Source organism: Vidua chalybeata (genome assembly GCF_026979565.1).
Source record: "Vidua chalybeata isolate OUT-0048 chromosome W unlocalized genomic scaffold, bVidCha1 merged haplotype SUPER_W_unloc_1, whole genome shotgun sequence".
Taxonomy (NCBI): domain Eukaryota; kingdom Metazoa; phylum Chordata; class Aves; order Passeriformes; family Viduidae; genus Vidua; species Vidua chalybeata.
This window is the reverse complement of record NW_026530320.1, coordinates 632,767-652,312: the sequence shown is the minus strand read 5'-3', so window position 1 is coordinate 652,312 and position 19,546 is coordinate 632,767. Positions and strand designations below refer to the sequence as shown.

The following is a 19,546-nucleotide window of genomic DNA, read 5'->3' as shown; positions in this document are numbered from 1 at the left end:
AAGTGTATTGTATTGAAAAGTAGTGTGAGAAAAAGGAGGGTTTTTTTGAGAATATAGTCGAAAGAAAAGTGGTATTTAGGTAGTGAGAGAAAAGTGAAAAACAGAGGCAGGGGGTGAATAGATAAAATCTTGAAAAATGGGACAGAAATCCAGTAAAGAGAATACAGGAAAGAAATCCAGGAGTAAGAAATTATCAACAGAGATACCCCAGGATAGTCCCCTAGGAGTTATGTTAGCCAACTGGGAAAACAACCCTTGTACAAGAAAAAAGGACAAAGTAAAGATGATACAATTTTGTACGCTTGAATGGCCAACAAAGGAAGTAAGATCGGACCACGTTTATTGGCCTAGATATGGGTCTTTTGAAAGATGGATTTGTCAAGCTCTAAATGTATTTGTAAACTCAAAAGAACCGTTTAATCCAGAAGAAAGAGAATATGCCGTATGTTGGACAGGGGATTTTAGGAAAACAAAAATCTTTAAAGTAGCAGAAATCCCCGAAACAAAACAAGAAAAGAAAAAAGGGAAGGAGAAGGGAGGGGAGCAAGAGGAAAAAAGAGGATGGGATCCTTTACAAGTTCTACCCCCGCCCTTCCCATTCGCGCCTGCACCACCTGCGTCCCCAGCGCCGGTTTCAAGTCCCAGCGAGCTGCTCCCTTCAGCTCCGCCGGCCCCGGTGTCGGTGCCTGTCCCGGTCCCAGCGCCTACCCCAGGTCCTGGCTTGCCGCGTGTTAATGCCCCAGTTTCTGTCCCAGGCGTGAGTTCGCTGCCCGCGGCGGCGGCTCTGCAGGTTCCCGCCCCGCTGCCCGCAGCAGCCCCCCCCGCTCTCTTTCACCGCCCGCCGCTTCGGTGCCGGCCCCCGCCTCGCTGCTCGTGGCTGCCCGACCGGCCCAAAGGGGCAGCACCTCGAAGAAAAAGGCTTTTGAGGCACAGCAGGGGAAAGAAGAGACCCCAACCGAATGGTTAGACAGACTTAGGAGAAATATAAAACAATATTCCAGAATAGATCCTGAAACTGATGTGGGAAAAGCTTTCTTAAGAATTAAGGGATGTCTTATTAGTCCTAGGGGAAGATAGCAACTTATTAGGATGAGATTTACAAGTGAAATTAAGAATAGGGGTTATCCCAAAAGATAGGAAGATGACAGCCAGAGTTTTAAAATTAAGCCAAGAAGATAAAGAAAAATTAACAAGGAAGTTTGGGCTGGGGAAGGAAATAGGGGAGGATGCTTCATACGGAGCAGATGTCTTCATTGAGCTGTTGATTCAGCTAATTCTTTTCCCTTTGCTGTGTACAAGTAGTTTAAACTATTTATTCCAATTTGCATCGTGATTTTTCATCTTCAAATACGTAACTTGCTGTACTCTAAGACTGAAAAACTAGTTTACAGCTATGACATAGCAAAACCTAGTCTTAATTTATTTTGAGGCCAGGTTATTCAATCAAATAGTTCTCAGTGTGTAAAGTTAAACTAAAAGTAACACCAGCTGATTAGTAGGTCAATGAAAAACATTTTTCCTTCCAGCCATCCTTTTTCAGGTACCCAGAAGTGTTTTTTTCTTTTTTAGTTTTTGGTTTGTTTGTTTGTTTGTTAGTTTTTCTGGAAGTACTGATTACTTGCAGTGCACCTGGAACAGCGGCTAGAGTTGTGCATGCATAGCCCTTCTGAAAAATAAGGCTCATTTTTTTACCCAAAACTGGAGGTGACTACATATATAAAAGGGAACCTACAAAGCTAGATGAAGAAAAGGTTTCAGTATCTTCTCATGTAAGCTGTTAATTTGTTACTTTCAGCATTACTGTGGGTGTGTGACACACACATAAAAAAAAAAATAGTGGGGGGAGATCTCTGCTTGCTGTAGTTTTATTTCTTGAGTGAGTTGGAGAGCTGTGAGGAAGTTGTGGGTTCCTTGTGTGGTTTATCCAGGCCTGCACGGAGGGCTTGGTCATGATTCCCTCTGTGCTGCAGGTAGCCCTGCAGCGTGGCAGCAGTCGCTTGCCTCTGGTGAGTTTGCAGGCAAGGTGTTTCACCACTGCAGTACTCAGGTGCTATTTCCTATTATGACATTAAGGTTTAAAGTCAAGAGTGCCTCTTCCCATCCAGTTATTGTTTGTACCACAGGAGCCTCTTTGGACAGTGTTTCCTAGCAGTCAAAGGGAGGGTACTGCAGAGACAAATTCCTTACTTGATGTCCCCCCACTGTACTCATATTTTGTCCATTCCCTCTTCAAAATATAGATTTGTAAAACTCATGCTCTGTGTCCTCAGATGCCCTTCCCAAATCAAACCTTAGCTTTATTACTCCACTCTGTGCCTTATGGAGGGATGTTCTCAGTCCATTGAATCTGGTGCCACAGTACGTTTTTACCTCAGAGGACGTAGGATGTTGATACAAGGGTGTCATCAGAACTAGTGTTTCTGCCCAGGGGTGAGTTCATAGTGTCCTGAGCAATTGGTGATAGAAGAAATGCTTGTTCTGATGTTTGACCATTTCTTTTGCCTTTCAGTGATAGAGTTCCTTGAATTCCTCTGTTTCAGTAAAACGGAGGTAGTGAAGTATTTCTTGAGAGCTATGGCTGGAAATGTGTGAATGGAAAAACTCTGGTTGCAAATTGCATTGCACTAACTAGCATTGCCTCAAATTTTTTGTGCAGGCAGGGTCATTTTGAAACTAAGTTGTAGTTTACTTTGTTCCTGCTACCCTTTCAAGCTTGTGAATGAAAAAATTGTGATAGCAAAGCAAGTCGTTAGTTTTAGCACTGTGTCAGCTGTGAGTGGCTGGTAGCCTTGGTGGAGGGTGCTGTGAATTGCATGCTTGCAGAACACACATAACAAAGGTAATTTAATTTGTAAAGAAGTTGAAAAAGGGGGGGGGAGGGGTGATTGGCAGACTCACCTCTCCGGGATGTTAGAATGTGGAGTGATGTTAGAATGTGGATGTTGGAATGTGGAGTGATGATGTCTTAGTGCTAGAAGAAGAAGTGTTTGGCTGCTCTCAGGGGCTGCGGCCGGAGCTGATTCATGGGGGTTACCCAGCGCAGCAATTCCCAGTGTTTGGCCCACCCGGTAGAAGTGGCACAGCACGAGGTGCCACTGGGGTTTGGGGCTGGCTGGGTTGTGCCAGGATCCCAGAGAGCGAGGAGCTGCCAGAGGCGCTCGCCGGCCCAGTAGTGGGGCTGGGCGTGGGTTGTGCGGGTTTGCCGCCCAGGAGTGGGCCGGCTCAGTGGCGGAGCTGCCAGGGGCAGCTCCCAGCCTGCCAGGGTCTCGAGTCCAGGATAGCAGCCTCTGCCCCGGCACGTAAGTCAAGAAAGAGAGAGAAAGGGAGAGAAAGAGAGAGAGAGAGCCAAAGAGATAGTGAAATAAGCCCCCAAAGTCACCATGCCCGTGGCTGTCTTTAAGTTCTCCCCCGCTAGATAGAGTGACAACAAGGTAGGGGGAGAGGCCAAGAACAGAGTTAAACGCAAAGCTGTGAAAAAGAAGAGATAAGGATTAAAGCAAAAATAGTTGGCACTCCAAAACCTCACAAAGTAGGGGTTTTTTTTTGACAAGATTTTTTTCTGGTTTTTTTGTTGTTGTTAAGAAGAGGAGGCTTTTGTTCTAAAGAATGGGTCTGTAAGGCTAAAACAGTTAAATGTCACCCAAAAAGCAAAAAGCAAGAGATGTGATACATCTCGTGTTAGAATTGGCCTAGTGTTTAATTGGCCTCTGCAGCTATTAACACAGCTGGATACAAGAAGCAGCTGTAGAAAAACAGTTTGAGTTAAACCCAAGAAGTTTTGAAGAAAACTAATGGTAAAAGTTAATGCAGTACTGTCTTTCTTTTAACACTATGTTATTAAGAAGTCCTTTCCAGGTACTACTAAAGCAGGAATCCAAATCACAGAAAGAGGGTGAATTCATGCCAGCAAAATCAAAGAACTTGTGAAGAAACTTGAAGAATGGACTATCACATATAAACCGGGTGATACCAAATTGACTTTCAACTGGGACTGGGTGGTAACGGTTTAGGAAAACCCAAATGATCCAAGGAAGGTACAAAGAATAACACCTAACTGAGAAATAAGGCAAAGCTTACATCACCAGTTTTAAGCACTGCCTGAATAAGCCCTGAGACGTCTCCGACACCTCCTTGGGAGAGGAATACTGCCACTTCAAACAAAAAAATCAGGACTGTTTTAGTCAAAGAGTTCTTATATTCTGGCCTTAGCCTGGGACTTGTACAAGGAAGAAGGGAAATTGCGATTAGTACTATATTGTATACTTTATTTGATTCATCCCAATACTGGACACATTAACTGGGTTATAAGTAAATGTTCAAATTATGGGAATAATTGGTATTAGAGCTCACAAAATCTATGTTCTCGTTGCAAGAGGTATTGAGTACTGAATCTGTCCCCTATACAGATAGAACTCAAAACAACTGAAGTAAAAAACTTTGTTTTGTGGATGGGAATTATCTGTGTCTGTTGACTGAGAGAAACCTGAGGAACGGTGGGAAACCACAGTTAAGGAGTGTCAAAAAGGACTTGCCAAAAAAAAAAATAATATATATACTAGTAAAAAGGAGTGACAAGGGAAACAGAGGGCAAGCCTGGATTGACCACTGTACTCGCCACTGAGAAGATCACACATACCTGCTATGGGAAGCAACTCCATAGGCAGGGGAGGTGGGGGTATAAGCCATACCAGACCTCTGTTATTCCTGTTTCTGTCTCTCATGTGTTGTCTTTTACATAGAAAAAACCAAAGTTCCTTTTTGTTACACACACCCATGTCAACAGCCACTGTTATAACCCATCCAAATTAAGTACCTGCAAGCAAAATGGGGAAAAATACAAGATTACAAGGAACTTAGGAAAAAGCGGTAATAGATGGAGCATTGAATGTCCAAAAGGAGAGAGATGGATTTGTTTTACATTTGATCTCAGAGATATAATCCAAGATTCAGTAAAAAGGCAATTAGTAAACAAAAAGGTGATACCAGCACAGCAATCTAGCTATATATTGACCCCAAATTATATACTGAATCGTATTATATAACTGTAGTTATAAAGATGATAACAAACAAAGCCGCTCAGGCATTAGAATTAATATCGAGTCAGCAAAGCCAAACAAAAACTGTAGTGTATCAGAATAAGTTAGCTTTAGACTATTTATTAGCTGTCGAAGAGGGTGTTTGTAGAAAGTTTAATATATCAGATCATTGAAAATAAATGACAATAGGGAGGTCATTCTGAGAAAAACAAAGGATATCATAAAAAAAATTATAACCCAGGTATCAGTCCAAAAATGGGAAAACAAAGTCAAAAACCAACTAGTGGGGTAATGTATTGAAAATGAGATGGTAGATTAAGATTCTTCCTTTTATATGTTACAACTGTGTTGATGTTTCTTACTTGTTTAATCCCATGTTTTATTTAATTACCAACAGAGTCCAAAAAAAATGCAAGTGGGTAAGAAATATTGCTCAAGCCAAATGATTTATAAAGAATAAGAGGAGGGATTGTGAAAAATGCATATTTTATGATTGGCTCTACACAATAGTTACAATGAATATTATATGTGTAATGTTGGAAAGTTATGCTGTATTAATTCTCTCAAGTAGTGTGTTGAATGTATTTTTAGGTTATAACACAATGTTAAAATAGAAACTATACTATGTAAGATACTTTTTAACTAGCTCAAGAAAGAGATGAGATAATCAAGGAATTCTTCGCACAAGAATAACAATTACAGAAACCCCTAAATTTTCCAGAGGAGAGGAATTACGGCTTTCCTTATCAACAGAAACGAACTTCTTCAAGCCTGACTTAGACTCAAAGGCGCCTGGGAATTAACAGAAACTTTTTGACAAGTACCAGACGAATTTCTTGTTTTAAATAAAATATATGCATAATCATGAAGTGTTTTGTATATGCAACAGGCTATTACTTTTAAGGTTATTCCTTTGTTCACAAGGCATGCTTGTCGTGGCTTAAGTGCCCGAGAGCATCCGGACGTCCGTAACTCTTTGCTTTTTATTGTCTTGTAATTGTCCTAACTCTAAATTTTTATTACTCTAATTGTATTACTATTTTTATAACCATTTTATTATTATTAAACTTTAAAAATTTTAAAAACCAAGTGATTGGCGTTTTTCACATTTTTCTGAACATTCCTCATCCAAACCTAGCTATGTATAATCTAGTAACACATTAAAATGGACCAATACCATCTTCTTTTGCTAGTTTTTTTATAATGAAATTTTATTCCTGTCTTCTTTGTATTAAAATTGAAGTCTGAATGTGAATGACTCCCCCTGCCCCTGATATTCCTATTTCATTTATATATATATGTATATAAAATTGGTTTGAAAGGGCCAGTCTGCCATTCACTTCCTAATACAACAGATGTGTTAAGAAAAAATATTTATTTTCCTCTTCTGTTCCATCTGCTTGGAAGAAACATTGAGGTTTGCAAAATAATATTATCTCTCATTAGAGCAGATCCCTTGCATGCAGTTGACATAATGAAGACAGCTACAATTTAGAGAAACGTGTAATGTCCGTTATTAACTTTCACGTACTGCAAACGTCCTATTGGAAACATTTCTAAGCACAGGCCAGGCACCGTTCCTCTGTTAACAGCTACGCTGACTTCTGTTCGAGTGACCCTTTCTCGCGGGATAAAACAGCCGTTCGAACAAAAAGAGCTGGTCTCGCCGGCACTCATCGCCCGAGTGGCGCGGCCGGCGAGACCAGATAGCCGGGCGGAGGTCAGGCCTGGGGCGCTCCCGCCCGCCCTCGCCCCCTCCCCCTGGGATGAATCCGAGCGAAGAGAAAGGTGGGGCACAGAAAACAGGCTTTCAGGAAAACAGGGGAAACGAGACCTGCACCTAGGAAGCGCTTCGTGGCAACCTTGGAGCACGCGTCTTGTCAGGCCGTGACTCAGTGCCGACAGCCGCCACCGGGTGACCGCGGCTCTGACCGCCACCACGAGAACACAAAACTCGCCGTGTTTCTACAGGCCGCTCCAGAGATACCGCGACTGCTCCCCTCCTCCGGACCGAGGCAACCATCTTAGGTCCAGGCATAGCCCCTTTCTCCTAACGTTCCTGCCCCATACAAAGGGGTGGGACCACGTGACAGACACACACCCACGTGCGGGAGACTGATGCCCACACTCAAGATAGCACATAGGACCTTCTGCCTCTTCCTTTCCCTCCATCCCCTAGACCCCTCTAAGCCTCTTCCTCATCCTAAATCTCTGTTGCTCTGAGGGCCGACGCAGACCCTGCTTACTCCGGGGGATAGAGGCGCAGCTCCTCGATATCTCCCAGGAAGCTGAAGAGAGTCCACATCTGCTCACTGGTCACAGCCGAGGAGAGGTTCGTGATCTGGATGACAGACGTGGGGGCCAAGGGGAAGCCTAGCGGCACTCCGATCCCTCCACTGCTCATCATGGCGGAGCCTGCACGACTGCTCCGCTTGCGACAGTGCCACACAGTCGGAGAGGCGGGCCGGACGACAGAGAGAAGCGCTTGGCGCCTGCCAGAGCGTCCTAGCGTGCGGGCGCTCTAGCGGCGGACTCGACTGCTCCCTGGAGGTGTTTCTGGGCGGGCAGCCTTTCTTCCCGTGCTAGCTGCGGCTCGCGGTGGAGCGGGCGCCCTCGCTCCGCGCCGACGGGACTCCGAGTTCCCCTGCAAAAGAAGGGAGGGGAAAAAAAACCTCTCTTCCCTCCGGTTTCCCAAGGAGCTACACAGGCCGCCACTACCAGGACGGGACCGCGTCCACCTCCTCCCCCGGCCTTCCTTCACACGCACTACCCGCCCCAGGCTGCCAGGGGACTGGATCATAGATCCTGCGATGGGGAGATCGCATAACGGAGGAAGCAAGCACGACGGCCCAGACGCTGCACGCAGAATGGTTAAATAGTTCCATCATGCGTGGGGAAGGCGCAGCTGCGAGCGCGTGACTAATTCTTGCACGAACAAGGCCTGACTACCTTGTTAACTGCTTTCCGTGTCCTTTAGCAAAGCAAAAGGCTTATTATTTTAAAACTGGAATGTGAAAAACACTAATTACTTGTTTTTTAAAATCTTAAAAGTTTATTAGTAATAAAATAGTTATAAAAATAGTAATAAAATTAGAGTAATAAAAATTTGGACAATAAGGATTAGGACACTACGAGACAATAAAAAGCAAAGAATTACAGACGTCCGGATGTTTTTGGGCACTAAGCTGCCAAAAACATGCCTTGTGAACAAAGGAATAACCCTTAAAAGCAATAGCCTGTTGCATATTTATATATCTCATACATGATGCATAAATTCCTTGCAAATTAAGAATTTTTCTGTTTTTGTCTACTTCTTCCCCTTAATCCTGGTGGTTCCATAAAGATGGAGAGAAGGTGGAAGAATGTCTTTTCTGATAAGGAGGCTGTAACTCTTCAGGTTTCGTCGCTGTTATCTCTGTGCAAAGAGTTTCTTGTTTATCTTATCCCTTTTCTTGAGCTAGTAAAAACATAGCTTACATCGCAGAGTTTCTATTTTAACATTATGTTATAACCTAAAACAATATTTAACACACTACTTCAAAAGAATTAATACAGTATTACAAAATAACCCTCCATAATACATATAGTATTCAATTTAATATTTGCGAAGAGCCAATCATAAAATATGCATTTTTCACAATCCCCCCTCTTATTCTTTATAAATCATTTGTCTTGAGCAATATTTTTTAATCCACTTGCATTCTTTGGACTCTGTTGGTAATTAAATTAAACATTATCTTAGCTTCAATACATTGCTAGTTAGTTTTTAACATTGTTTTTTAATTTTTTTTTGACTGGTACCTGGGGTTTTTTTTAATATATATTTTGTTTTTTCTAGGATGACTTCTTTTTTGTTATTTATTTTTAACAATCTGATATATTAAAGTTTTTACAAACACCCCCTTCTTTAGCTAATAAATAGTTTAAAGCTAACTTATTTTCATACACTACAGTTTTTGTTTGGCTTTGCTGATACAACATTAATTTTAATGCCTGAGGAGGTTTTTTTTGTTATTTTCTCTAAAACTGCTTGGAGTCTTATAATATGATACAGTATATAATTTGGGGTCAATACAGAGTTAGATTGTTGTGCTGGCTTTACCTTTTTGTTTACTAATTGCCTTTTTACTGAATTTTGGACTATATTTCTAAGATTAAATGTAAAATCCATGTCTCTCCTTTTGGACATTCAATGCTTTATTTATTGCTTCTTTTTCTTAAGTTCTTTGTAATCTAATATTTTTCTCTATTTTGCCTGCAGGTACTTAATTTGGATGGGTCACAACAGTGGCTGTTGACATGGGTGTGTGTAACAAAAAAAGGAACTTTCTCTTTCAGGATTTTTTATTGAGGTGCACAGAGAGAAATGAAAGAGAAAACAATTTCTATTTCTGCTCCTTGTTTTTCTCTTGTGGAATGTGTTTGGAGAATTGTTTACCCAGAGTGAGAGCTTGGTTGGATCATGGTGGATTGTTTGGGCCTGATGGCCAATCGGATCCATCTCTGTCTGGACTCTGGAGAACAGGGTCACGAGTTGTGAATTAGTTAGATATTAGAGTTAGAGAAAGTAGCATGTAGTATTTAGTATCCTCTTTTATATAGCATATTAATGTATTATAACATAATTATAATAAAGAAATCATTCAGCCTTCTAAAATGGAGTTAGACATCATCATTCTTCCCATTGGGTTCGCTGACATCTACAACAAGTGGTGACCCCGAACGTTGGATGAAGAACCAGGACCTGGATCGGTCCACAGCCGTGATTTAACACGGGAAAGGAGGTGAACCCTCTTGAAAAGGCATGTCCGACGTCCCTCCGAGGGATAGGGGAGGTAAGATGCCGTGGGAACCCTCTCTATAGGACCAGGTGCAGCCCCGAGCAGTTTGCCGTAACTGGACGCCTCTGCCTTCCTTTGAAAGGTACTGATTTTCTGATAATAGTACTACCCTGATCTGGGGTGGACTTTAACCTTGGGAAGAGATGTCTGCAGATTTCGACATTGGTTTTTCTTGTGTACATGGCCCTATACTTGCCCTCTGGAGAGATTTGGCTCGGGTCAATGGAATTTCTATCCCTGATGATGATTTTTTGGAGTTTCTTGAATATGCAGACAGTCGTGTTTTCTTCGGGGATCTGGCTTTTTCCCTGAATACAGAGGCTTGGAGATCCCTGTATTTCCTCATCAGGCAAAGCATCGTGCGAGATCTCTGGGCATTTCGATATATGCAAGTTTATTTAGAGCTTCTTCCGATAGTCCAGAAATGGACCCCTTTTCCGATAATCCAGTCTTTGCTGCAGGTGCCCCCCCGCGAAAAGGCGGGGGGGCAGAGCCTTTGTCCGTGGCTCAGAAGTTTTCTTCTGCTTCTGCGCAGAGAGAGCATCCTCCACCACCACCTCCTCCTTCTCCTGCAGCGTGTGAGCCCCGCCTCCACGTCCCTTCGGAGGGTGCGGGGCCGCTCCCGGCGGAGGCGGAGACGCCGCTCCGCCCGCCGGTTTCCCCGCCTGCAGCCGTGCCTCCTCCTCCTCCTGCCCATTCGGAGCTGGGAGACACACCCGCCGCTGAGAGCCAGCCTGAAGCCACCTCGGCAGGGGCGGAGACGCCGCCTGCGCCGGCTCCCGCGCCGGCCCCTGCCTCGGAATTGTCAGCCACGCCTCCGGCACCGCCCGTCATCGCTCCCGCGGCGGCGGCTGCGCCCCCTGCACCAGCGGCCGATCCCTCCACAGCAGTCGGTTCCGCCGCGCCGGTGGTCCCGCCCGCCGGCTCGGAGCCTGTTCCCGATGCGAGCTGTGATGATATAGCAGACCCCCAGCCTGCGGCGCCGGCCGAGGACCTCCCCGCGCCGTCTCCGCCGCCGACATCGGCTGTGATGCGCGCCTCGCCGCCCGCACCGGCCCCCGCGCCGGCCCCGCCGGTCCCGGCTGCCCCGCCGCCTCCCGCGGCTTTCGCCGGGTCGCCAGGCGCTGCCAACAGCAACAGCAGCGAGCAGCAGCAGCCTGGGGCCGCGTTGGAGCGGACCCCGCCGTCTCCAATCAGCCCGGGGTCCCCTCCCAGCCTGTTCTCTGCTGCTGGCGCTCCTCGGCAGCTCCTTGCAGCTGCCGCGAAAGTGAAAGTTATGAAGTTTAGTGCCTTTCTGGGGAACAGTGTTTTTCTTGGTCCAATTCTTGCTTGGGTGGGGGATTCTCGCCGGAGCTCGAGGCCCCTCGCCCCTCCCGCTCACGTTTGGGGGGCGGGGGGGATGAGTTCTGGGAATGCTGCCGCTGGTCTTGTGCCCGGAGAGCGTGGGGGTGCTGCCGCCAGGGTTCAGAGAGCTGCGTGCCGGCCCAACCGTGCCGCAGGTCCTGAGAATCAACATTTCTCTGGGAAAAACACCTTCTCTGCTGAGCCCTGGGGCAGTTCTTGTGTCATGCCCTCGTTTGAGGGGCGGGGCCAACCGCGTCCTGAGAGGCTGTGGCTGCAGCCACGGCCAGGCGCGGTGCGGAATGAACACAATGCTAGAAGACTTGCCGTGACACTGGCCGCGTGGTGGGGGCGGGCTGTGAAGATGAAGATCCCGCCCCGCCGGTCGGGCTGGGACCGATTGGTCCAGCCCCCGGCCGGAGGGCTCCGTGTGTGCCCTCCACGGCCGGGTTTGGGATCTTGGCTCCGCCCGCATGGACCGGGGCCGCCAGCTGCGCAGGGTCTTAAAGCCTGCTACTTGCTGGGCATTCTGATTCCGAGATTAAAAAAAAACAAAACAACAACAAAAAAAACCCCAATAAATTAGATTTAAGATTAATTAAATAGAGGTGATTGAAAAGACAAAAAACAAGAAAAAAAGTGGTTGATTTAATTGTTTTGGCCATGGCATTTCAGAGATTTTTTTCAGTTTTTTTTAATTTGGTGATGGTTTTTTGCACAAGAAAGGTATGTTTGCATGGTTGACAATCAGCCCAGAGTTGGTTTTATCAGTTGTTGCAGTCTCTGGGATGACATTCAGTGTTTTGGTATTAAATAATTATATGATGTCACATTTGGTTTTTGTTTATGGGTTTTTAATTGCTGTTTGGACTTTCTTCAGTTGTTTTGTTCAGGATTCAGCAGTTCTCTGTTTCAGCATTGAGAAGGACTTTTGAGGATGTCAAGATCAACGTTTCCAATCAATGGACACCTTCTCCCGAGAATGAGTTGTTTGGACTTGAAATTTGAGCATTCTTTTAATTGTTGTTTGGGTTTTTATGTTGTAAGTTTTGTTTTAGAGATTTGATAGATGGTTTGCAGGTAAAGGATCTCGTTGAACATTCCACATCAGCATTTCATTTGGCTTTTGACTGATAACTAGCAAATTGATAAGGGGACCTCTTGAGATGTGTTTGCTCTCTTTTGCAGGACCCTGCAGAAGAATTGCAGATGCAGTTTTTTTGTTTTATTTTTTTTTAATTTATACTAAAATGATGATATGTGGCAAGCACATTTCTCTCTCTCTCAGGATTTTTTATTGAGGTGCACAGAGAGAAATGAAAGAGAAAACAATTTCTATTTCTGCTCCTTGTTTTTCTCTTGTGGAATGTGTTTGGAGAATTGTTTACCCAGAGTGAGAGCTTGGTTGGATCATGGTGGATTGTTTGGGCCTGATGGCCAATCGGATCCACCTGTGTCTGGACTCTGGCGTACAGGGTCACGAGTTGTGAGTTGGGAGATATGATAGAGAAAGTAGCATGTAGTATTTAGTATCCTCTTTTATATAGCATATTAATGTATTATAACATAATTATAATAAAGAAATCATTCAGCCTTCTAAAATGGAGTTAGACATCATCATTCTTCCCATTGGGTTTGCCGACATCTACCACATGGTAACACTTGTTGTATGGCTTTGTTGAGATCCCAATAGGGAACAGACAAAAAAATGAGTGATAGAAGAAGGAATGACAGAGGTCTAGTATGGCTTATACTCTCACTTCCCATGCCTATGGGGTTGTGACTCACAGTAGGTGTATTTGATCTTCTCGGTGGCGAATACAGAGGCCAGTCTGGTCTTGCCCTCTATTTCCTTGTCACTTTCTGTTTTTCTAGGCAAATTGGTTTTGGCACTCCTTGACTGTGGTTTCCCACCGTTCCTCAGGTATTTCTCAGTCAACAGGCACTAATATTTCCCATCCACAAAACAGTTTTTACTTTAGTTGTTTTGAGTTCTATTTGTATAGAGGATAGATTCAGTACTTGATATTTTTTTGCATCGAAAACATAGATTTTGTGAACTACAATAGTAATTATTCCCGTAATTTAAACATTTACTTATAACCTAGCTAGCGTGTCTAGTATTGGGATGAATCAAGTAAAGTATACAGTATAGTACTAATCGCAATTTCCCTTCTTCCCTGTACAAGTCCCAGGCTAAGGCCAGAATAAAAGAACTCTTTGACTAAAACAGTCCTGATTTTTTTGTTTGAAGTGGCAGTATTCCTCTCCCAAGGAGGTGTCAGAGGCATTTCAGGGCTTATTCAGGCAGTGCTTAAAACTAGTGATGTAAGCTTTGCCTTATTTCTCAGTTAGGTGTTATTCTTTGTACATTCCTTGGATCATTTGGGTTTTCCTAAACCCTTACCACCCAGTCACAGTTGAAAGTTAATTTGGTATCACCCGGTTTTAATATGATAGTCTATTCTTTAAGTTTCTTTACAAGTCCTTTGATTTTGCTGGCATGAATTCACCCTCTTTCCGTGGTTCGCATTGCTGCTTTAGTAGTACTTGGAAAGGACTTCTTAATAACACAGTGTTAAGACAATACTGCATTAACTTTTACCATTACTTTTCTATAAAACTTTCTGAGTTTAAGAAAAATCTTTTTCTACAGCTGCTTCTTGTAGCAGAATTTCTGAGAGAAAGAGGGCACGATTCATGTTTAGAAGGTTGAGCAACGCCAGCCTAGGCCTCAGCTACAGGCCTTGGTGAGGCCTTGAAGCCTATGACACAGTGAGAAATTAGTCTGTGGCGCAGTTAGAAATTATGTTAAGATAACCACAGTGTAATGGGCTTTCTTGGGTGTGAATTAGTATAGGTTTCCAGTGTGAACCACCTTAAGACAAAGACAAACAATGTTTGCTTGCCAATGAGAGTGTGCTCACAATTGTAAACTATATTGAAGTGTATATAAACTGCCATCTTATAAACAATAAACGGAGAACATATGATTAACCACATTGGTTTGGATCTGCGTTTGTCCTGTCCAGCCTTCCCGGAATTTATGAATCCCTAGTTCATGTGGCGCCCGTGAAAAGAGACAAAGAAGTCTCCGATGAGTCTCTAGACCGCCTCTGTGATGGCGGAAGACGGCCTCTGGTGCGCGTGAAGGAGGGCGCGAAGAGAGGCTCAGATCCCGAATCATTCTTATCGCGGCAGGGATCTCGATTCCACCGTGCTTTTATAGCGACAGGAATTGGTATCCCACGGCGCTTTATGGCGACGGGGATTGGGATGCCAGAGCACTGTTAAAGCCTCCTTAGATGGGAAACAAGGAAGACTCCGTGGTTCACGGATTGCCTGCATGGGCGGGAGCGCGGCGGAGGTGAACGAGACAGAGCAGGGAGCTGGAGCGAGTGTCGCCGCTGTGTCGTGGGAGGATACGGGGCGCCTCGCAGTGGTTGGAAGGTAAGCCGCATGCAAAGCGAGTGAAAGAAAAACGGATAGCGATCTACAGGCAGCAGTGCGGCTCCTTTTGCATATTCTCTCTAAGAGAGGAGAAAAAGTAAAAGAATCTGATTTAGAGCAATTGGTCCTATGGGCCAAAAATAAGGGCAAATTACAGAAGCCCTCACTCATTTTTAGCGAGACCGAGTGGCAAGAACTAGGGCAGTTACTTTGGGATTCAGCTGTTGAAGGCGGGAAAGATAAGAAAACAATATTAGAATTCGGAGCCGTTTGGAAGAAAATTATACGTACCTTGCAAGGTATGTCCGCGGAGAAAAAGGCAGCAGAAGCTGCGATTCAGGCGTTTGAAAAGTCCGTGGTGGAGAAAACAGAAGGGCAGGAGCCATCTCGGTTTGAAAAGTTTTTTGGTGTTAGTAATACGCATCCGATGCGGGGACAAAAAACTTCAGTTAGCTCGTCAGTGCAAGAGGTAGTAGCCCGCACTGAAAGTCGCGTGCAGGCAGCGGAAGTGACTCGGCCGGTTGCCAAGCAGAATGAAGGGCATCAGGAAGTGGGCCAGCCGCCCGACTCTTGGGGTGGGGTGAAACCCGAGGAGACAGGCGGGGATGATGATGAAACAGGGCTGGCTCAGGGGACTGAACACAGGGGCAGGGACCAAGGTGGAGACGGGAGCGAGGCGCAGCCGCCGCTCCCGCTCTCCCCGGGGGTGGAGGGGCGGCTGCGCGTGAGCGAGGGGGGGCCACCCTGCGTTGCTCGGAGACAACAGCAGAAGCCCATGCATGGGGGGGCTGAGTCGAACACGGCCGCGGTGGCGGAATGGCAGAAGCGACAACACAGACAATAGCGATACAGCCTGCAGCAGTCAATTCATGTCACACCGCTGCAGTGCTGCAATGTCCCCTTCCATCAAACTCTGATTCGGATGAATCAGAATCAGATCTTCCCAATTTTAATTATCGCAAAAAGAAGCGATCACAGAATAAGATACCAAGAAAAAATACCTTACAGCAACAGATAGCCCAGCTCGCCAACCTTTCAAATCAACAGGTTCAATTAGAGGAACCTTCCTCTGAGCAGCAATTGACAATGCCAGTTGTTTTAAAAAATCCAATTCAGTCCCGGTGGGCTTCAGTGGTGAAGAATGCTATTTTAGATGGGGACTGGAAAACTGCCAAATCTTTTGCCTGCCCTGTCATCGTAAGAAATAATAATGCAGCCTGGGAACCTCATGAATGGAAAATTCTCCAATCAGCCAAACGGACAGTCACAGATTATGGGATCAGATCAGAGGCAGCCAGGAACATCATTCAGTATATATTTACAGCAGATGTGCTTTGTCCGTCTGATTCATCTAGCACTGCATCCTTGTTGCTGACACCTTCACAGTTCCTCATATTTGATAGGGAGTGGAGACGTCTTGCAGTTGAAGCAGCCAACAAACATGCAGTGGTAGGAGATCCTTTTTATGGAGTCCAGCCAGATATGCTGACTGGGCATGGACCTTATGCAACAACCAGGGTACAACTCACCCAATCAAAATACATCAATTGTTGCAACAGTTAGCTCATCAAGCTTTGATTTCAGTACCAGATAAGAAGAAACCAGCGCCTTATACAACCATAAAACAAGGAACCACAGAACAATATGGACAATTTATTCACAGGTTGTCAGCCACTTTGAAAGATGCTCCTGATGTGCCAGCAGATGTGCAAGACCACTTGTTTCACTCACTTGCCTTTGAAAATGCTAACTCACATACAAGAACTATTCTAGCCACCCTTCCTCAAGGCTGTCCAGTCGACAAGATGCTTGTCAGAGCCACAGGAGCAGAACAAAGCAATCAAATTGCAGCATTCACATCAGCCATCCAAGACGCAATGCAACAACAAGGACACATCATTGCAGCTGCTTTGTCCAGCAACAACTTGGCACAAATCCAAGGGGACTGAAGGCTTTAGAGTTGTGGCAGATGGATGTAACTCATGTTCCAGAGTTTGGTAGGCTGAAATATGTCCATGTCACTGTAGATACCTACTCAAAGTTCATTTGGGCAACAGCACAGACAGGAGAAAGGGCTCTGCATGTAAAAAGGCATTTATTTGCCTGCTTTGCAGTAATGGGTGTACCTGTAGAAATGAAGACTGACAATGCTCCTTCTTATGTTGGTCAACAAATTGCTACATTTATGCAGAAGTGGGGGGTGAAACATACCACAGGGATGCCTCACTCATCTACAGGTCAAGCTATTGTAGAAAGAGCCAATCGTACCTTGAAAGAATATCTAGCAAAACAAAAGCAAAATGATGAGACTGATGTTTTTAATCGATTGTCAAAAGTACTGTTTACCCTGAATTATTTGTGTTTGGCAGAAGGTAGAGAAGAACCTGCAGTGGTAATACATCACCAAGCAGTGAAAGAAGGAAGACCACAAGCAATTCCAGGACTCTATGTTTATCACAAGGACATGCGAACCGGTGAATGGCAAGGGCCAAGTCCTGTTTTGTTTACTGGTAGAGGTTATATGTGTGTTTCAACAGGTACTGGTCCAGTTTGGGTGCCGAACAGATTTACTTGTGCGTGTCCACAGGCAGAGATACCCGCCAACAGTGATAACAACGTTGACGACAACAATTTACCTGGAACATCCCGTGACAAATCTAATTCTGATGAAAATGAATTTAGTAGAGTGTAAGAAAATAAGTTAAATAATCATAAGCATAACCTTATCATAAGTTATAGTTTGTATTTAGAATTAAGTTTGTTTTTTGGGGCAATCAAGAACATGAGGAAGATGTGGTGGGTCAAAGTGGTTTTATTAAGTAGTGTTTTAGTAACTAAAGTATTTGGAATTCTTGACATTGACAGGAGACAAAATATTTGGATCACTTGGGCCAAACAAACTAAGCAAGATTCGTTCTGCCTGTCTTTAACCACACTGTCCAATCCTTTTCGTACTTGTTTAATTGGAGTTCCACTGAGTTCCATGGCAGAGTTTAAAGCCTGGACTCAGGCCAAAATAAATCCAAAAAGTATTCTAGGCGCGCAAGCTGTTGCTGTTGTGCAAAATCTTAAAGTTATTAGTGTTAAACCTCAAGAATTCGATCTTTTGGGTTCTGTCCCAGGAAATTGCTGTTTGATATTTGGACCTCATGCTACTAAACCAACACAAAAAGAAAAACAGCCAACCGATGACAACACTTGGTTGTCTCCCAGATCTTCATTGTATTATAACTACTCAGAATATTGTAACAATTGGACACAATCCGTGATACCATCAAAAAGTGTCACAAGAAAACTGCCACCAGGAATTTTCCTCATTTGTGGGGATCGAGCCTGGTCTGCAGTGCCTCAAAAAGCTATGGGAGGCCCATGTTACATTAGTAGATTAACCCTGTTTGCTCCCACCATTCATCAAGTTCTAGGATTGCCTCAGAAGCCTCAATGAGCCAAACGGAGTGTTCTCCAACTGGACCCCAATTGTCAAGACCAAGTATCATTATGGGGGTGCACATCTGTAATACTAGCCTCCATCTTCTCCCCAGGAGTTGCTTCAGCGCAAGCTCTCACACAATTGAAAACCCTAGCCTGCTGGACAGGAAAACAAATTAATATTACATCTAAAATGTTAAGTGAGCTTGCCACAGATGTAGATAGCATTCATCATGCGGTTCTGCAAAACAGAGCCACCATTGACTTCCTTCTTTTAGTGCAAGGACATGGGTGTGAAGAATTTGAAGGCATGTGTTGCATGAATTTATCTGACCACTCTCAATCAATTTATAAACAGCTAATGCAACTGAAAGACAACATGAAGAAACTTGTTGTTGTAGACTCCCCGTTCGCCAGCTTCTTCTTCTTCTTGGATCTAGCTGTGTTAATAGCTGCAGATGTGGCAAGCACATTTCTCTCTCAGGATTTTTCATAGAGGTGCACAGAGAGAAAGAAAGAGAAAACAATTTCTATTTCTGCTCCTTGTTTTTCCTATGTGGAATGTGTTTGGAGAATTGTTTACCTGGTGTGATTGCTTGATTGGATTCTGGTGAGAATTGTTTGAGCCTGATGGCAAATCAAATCCACCTGTGTCTGGACTATCAAGAGAAGGTCACAAGTTGTTAGTAGTTAGATATGGTAGTTAGAGAAAGTAGGTTTGTAGTTTTAGTATCTTCCTTTATATAATATATTAATGTATTATAGCATAGTTATAATAAAGAAATCATTCAGCCTTCTGAACCGGAGTCAAACATCATCATTTCTTCCCACTGGGTTTGCCTGCATTTTACAATACTGCAGGGGCAAATTCTTTTTCTTGTGAGCTATAATTAGTTAAATAAGAAAGACTGGGCTAATTTTAACATGAGATGTATTACATCTCTTGCTTTTTACTTTTTGGACAACATTTAACTGTTTTAGCTTGACAGACCCATTCTTCAGAACAAAAGCTTTTTCTTCCTAACAACATAAAAACAGAAAGAAAAAAGAAATTTTGCTTAAAAAAATAAACTATTTTGTGAGAGTCAGCTATCTCTGCCTTGATCTTATGTCTAGCGGTCGTCCCTCTCTCCCTCTTTTTTACAGCTTTGCGTTTAACTCTGTCTTTTGCCCTTACCTCGCTGCTGCCACTTTGCTTAGCAGGAGCGGGGCCGGGAAGGCGGGGACAGAACTTACAGACGGTCATGGGGGCCCGGGGGTATACTTTGCCTCTTTTTCACCTTCTCTCTCTCTCCCTCTTTTTTTACTCACTTGCTGGGGCTACCCCCCTGGACTTGGGACCTTGGTAGGCTGGGAACCACCCCTGGTAGTTCTGCTACGGAGTCAGCCCCCTCCTTAGCGGCAAACTTACACGATCTGCACCGAGCACTGCCGCCGGGGTGGCTAGTG

At 44.4% G+C, this 19,546-nt stretch overlaps 1 protein-coding gene across 1 annotated transcript in view; it reads right to left on the bottom strand.

The window, feature by feature from the left end:
* LOC128782842 (splicing regulatory glutamine/lysine-rich protein 1-like) overlaps window positions 1-7,549 on the bottom strand; it is a 72,372-nt gene extending 64,823 nt beyond the window's left edge. The window contains exon 1 of the mRNA XM_053933336.1: window positions 7,283-7,549. Coding sequence (XP_053789311.1) covers window positions 7,283-7,443 — 161 coding nt within the window. The 5' untranslated portion in view covers window positions 7,444-7,549. The remainder of the gene's footprint in view (window positions 1-7,282) is intronic.
* Window positions 7,550-19,546: the final 11,997 nt, after the last annotated feature.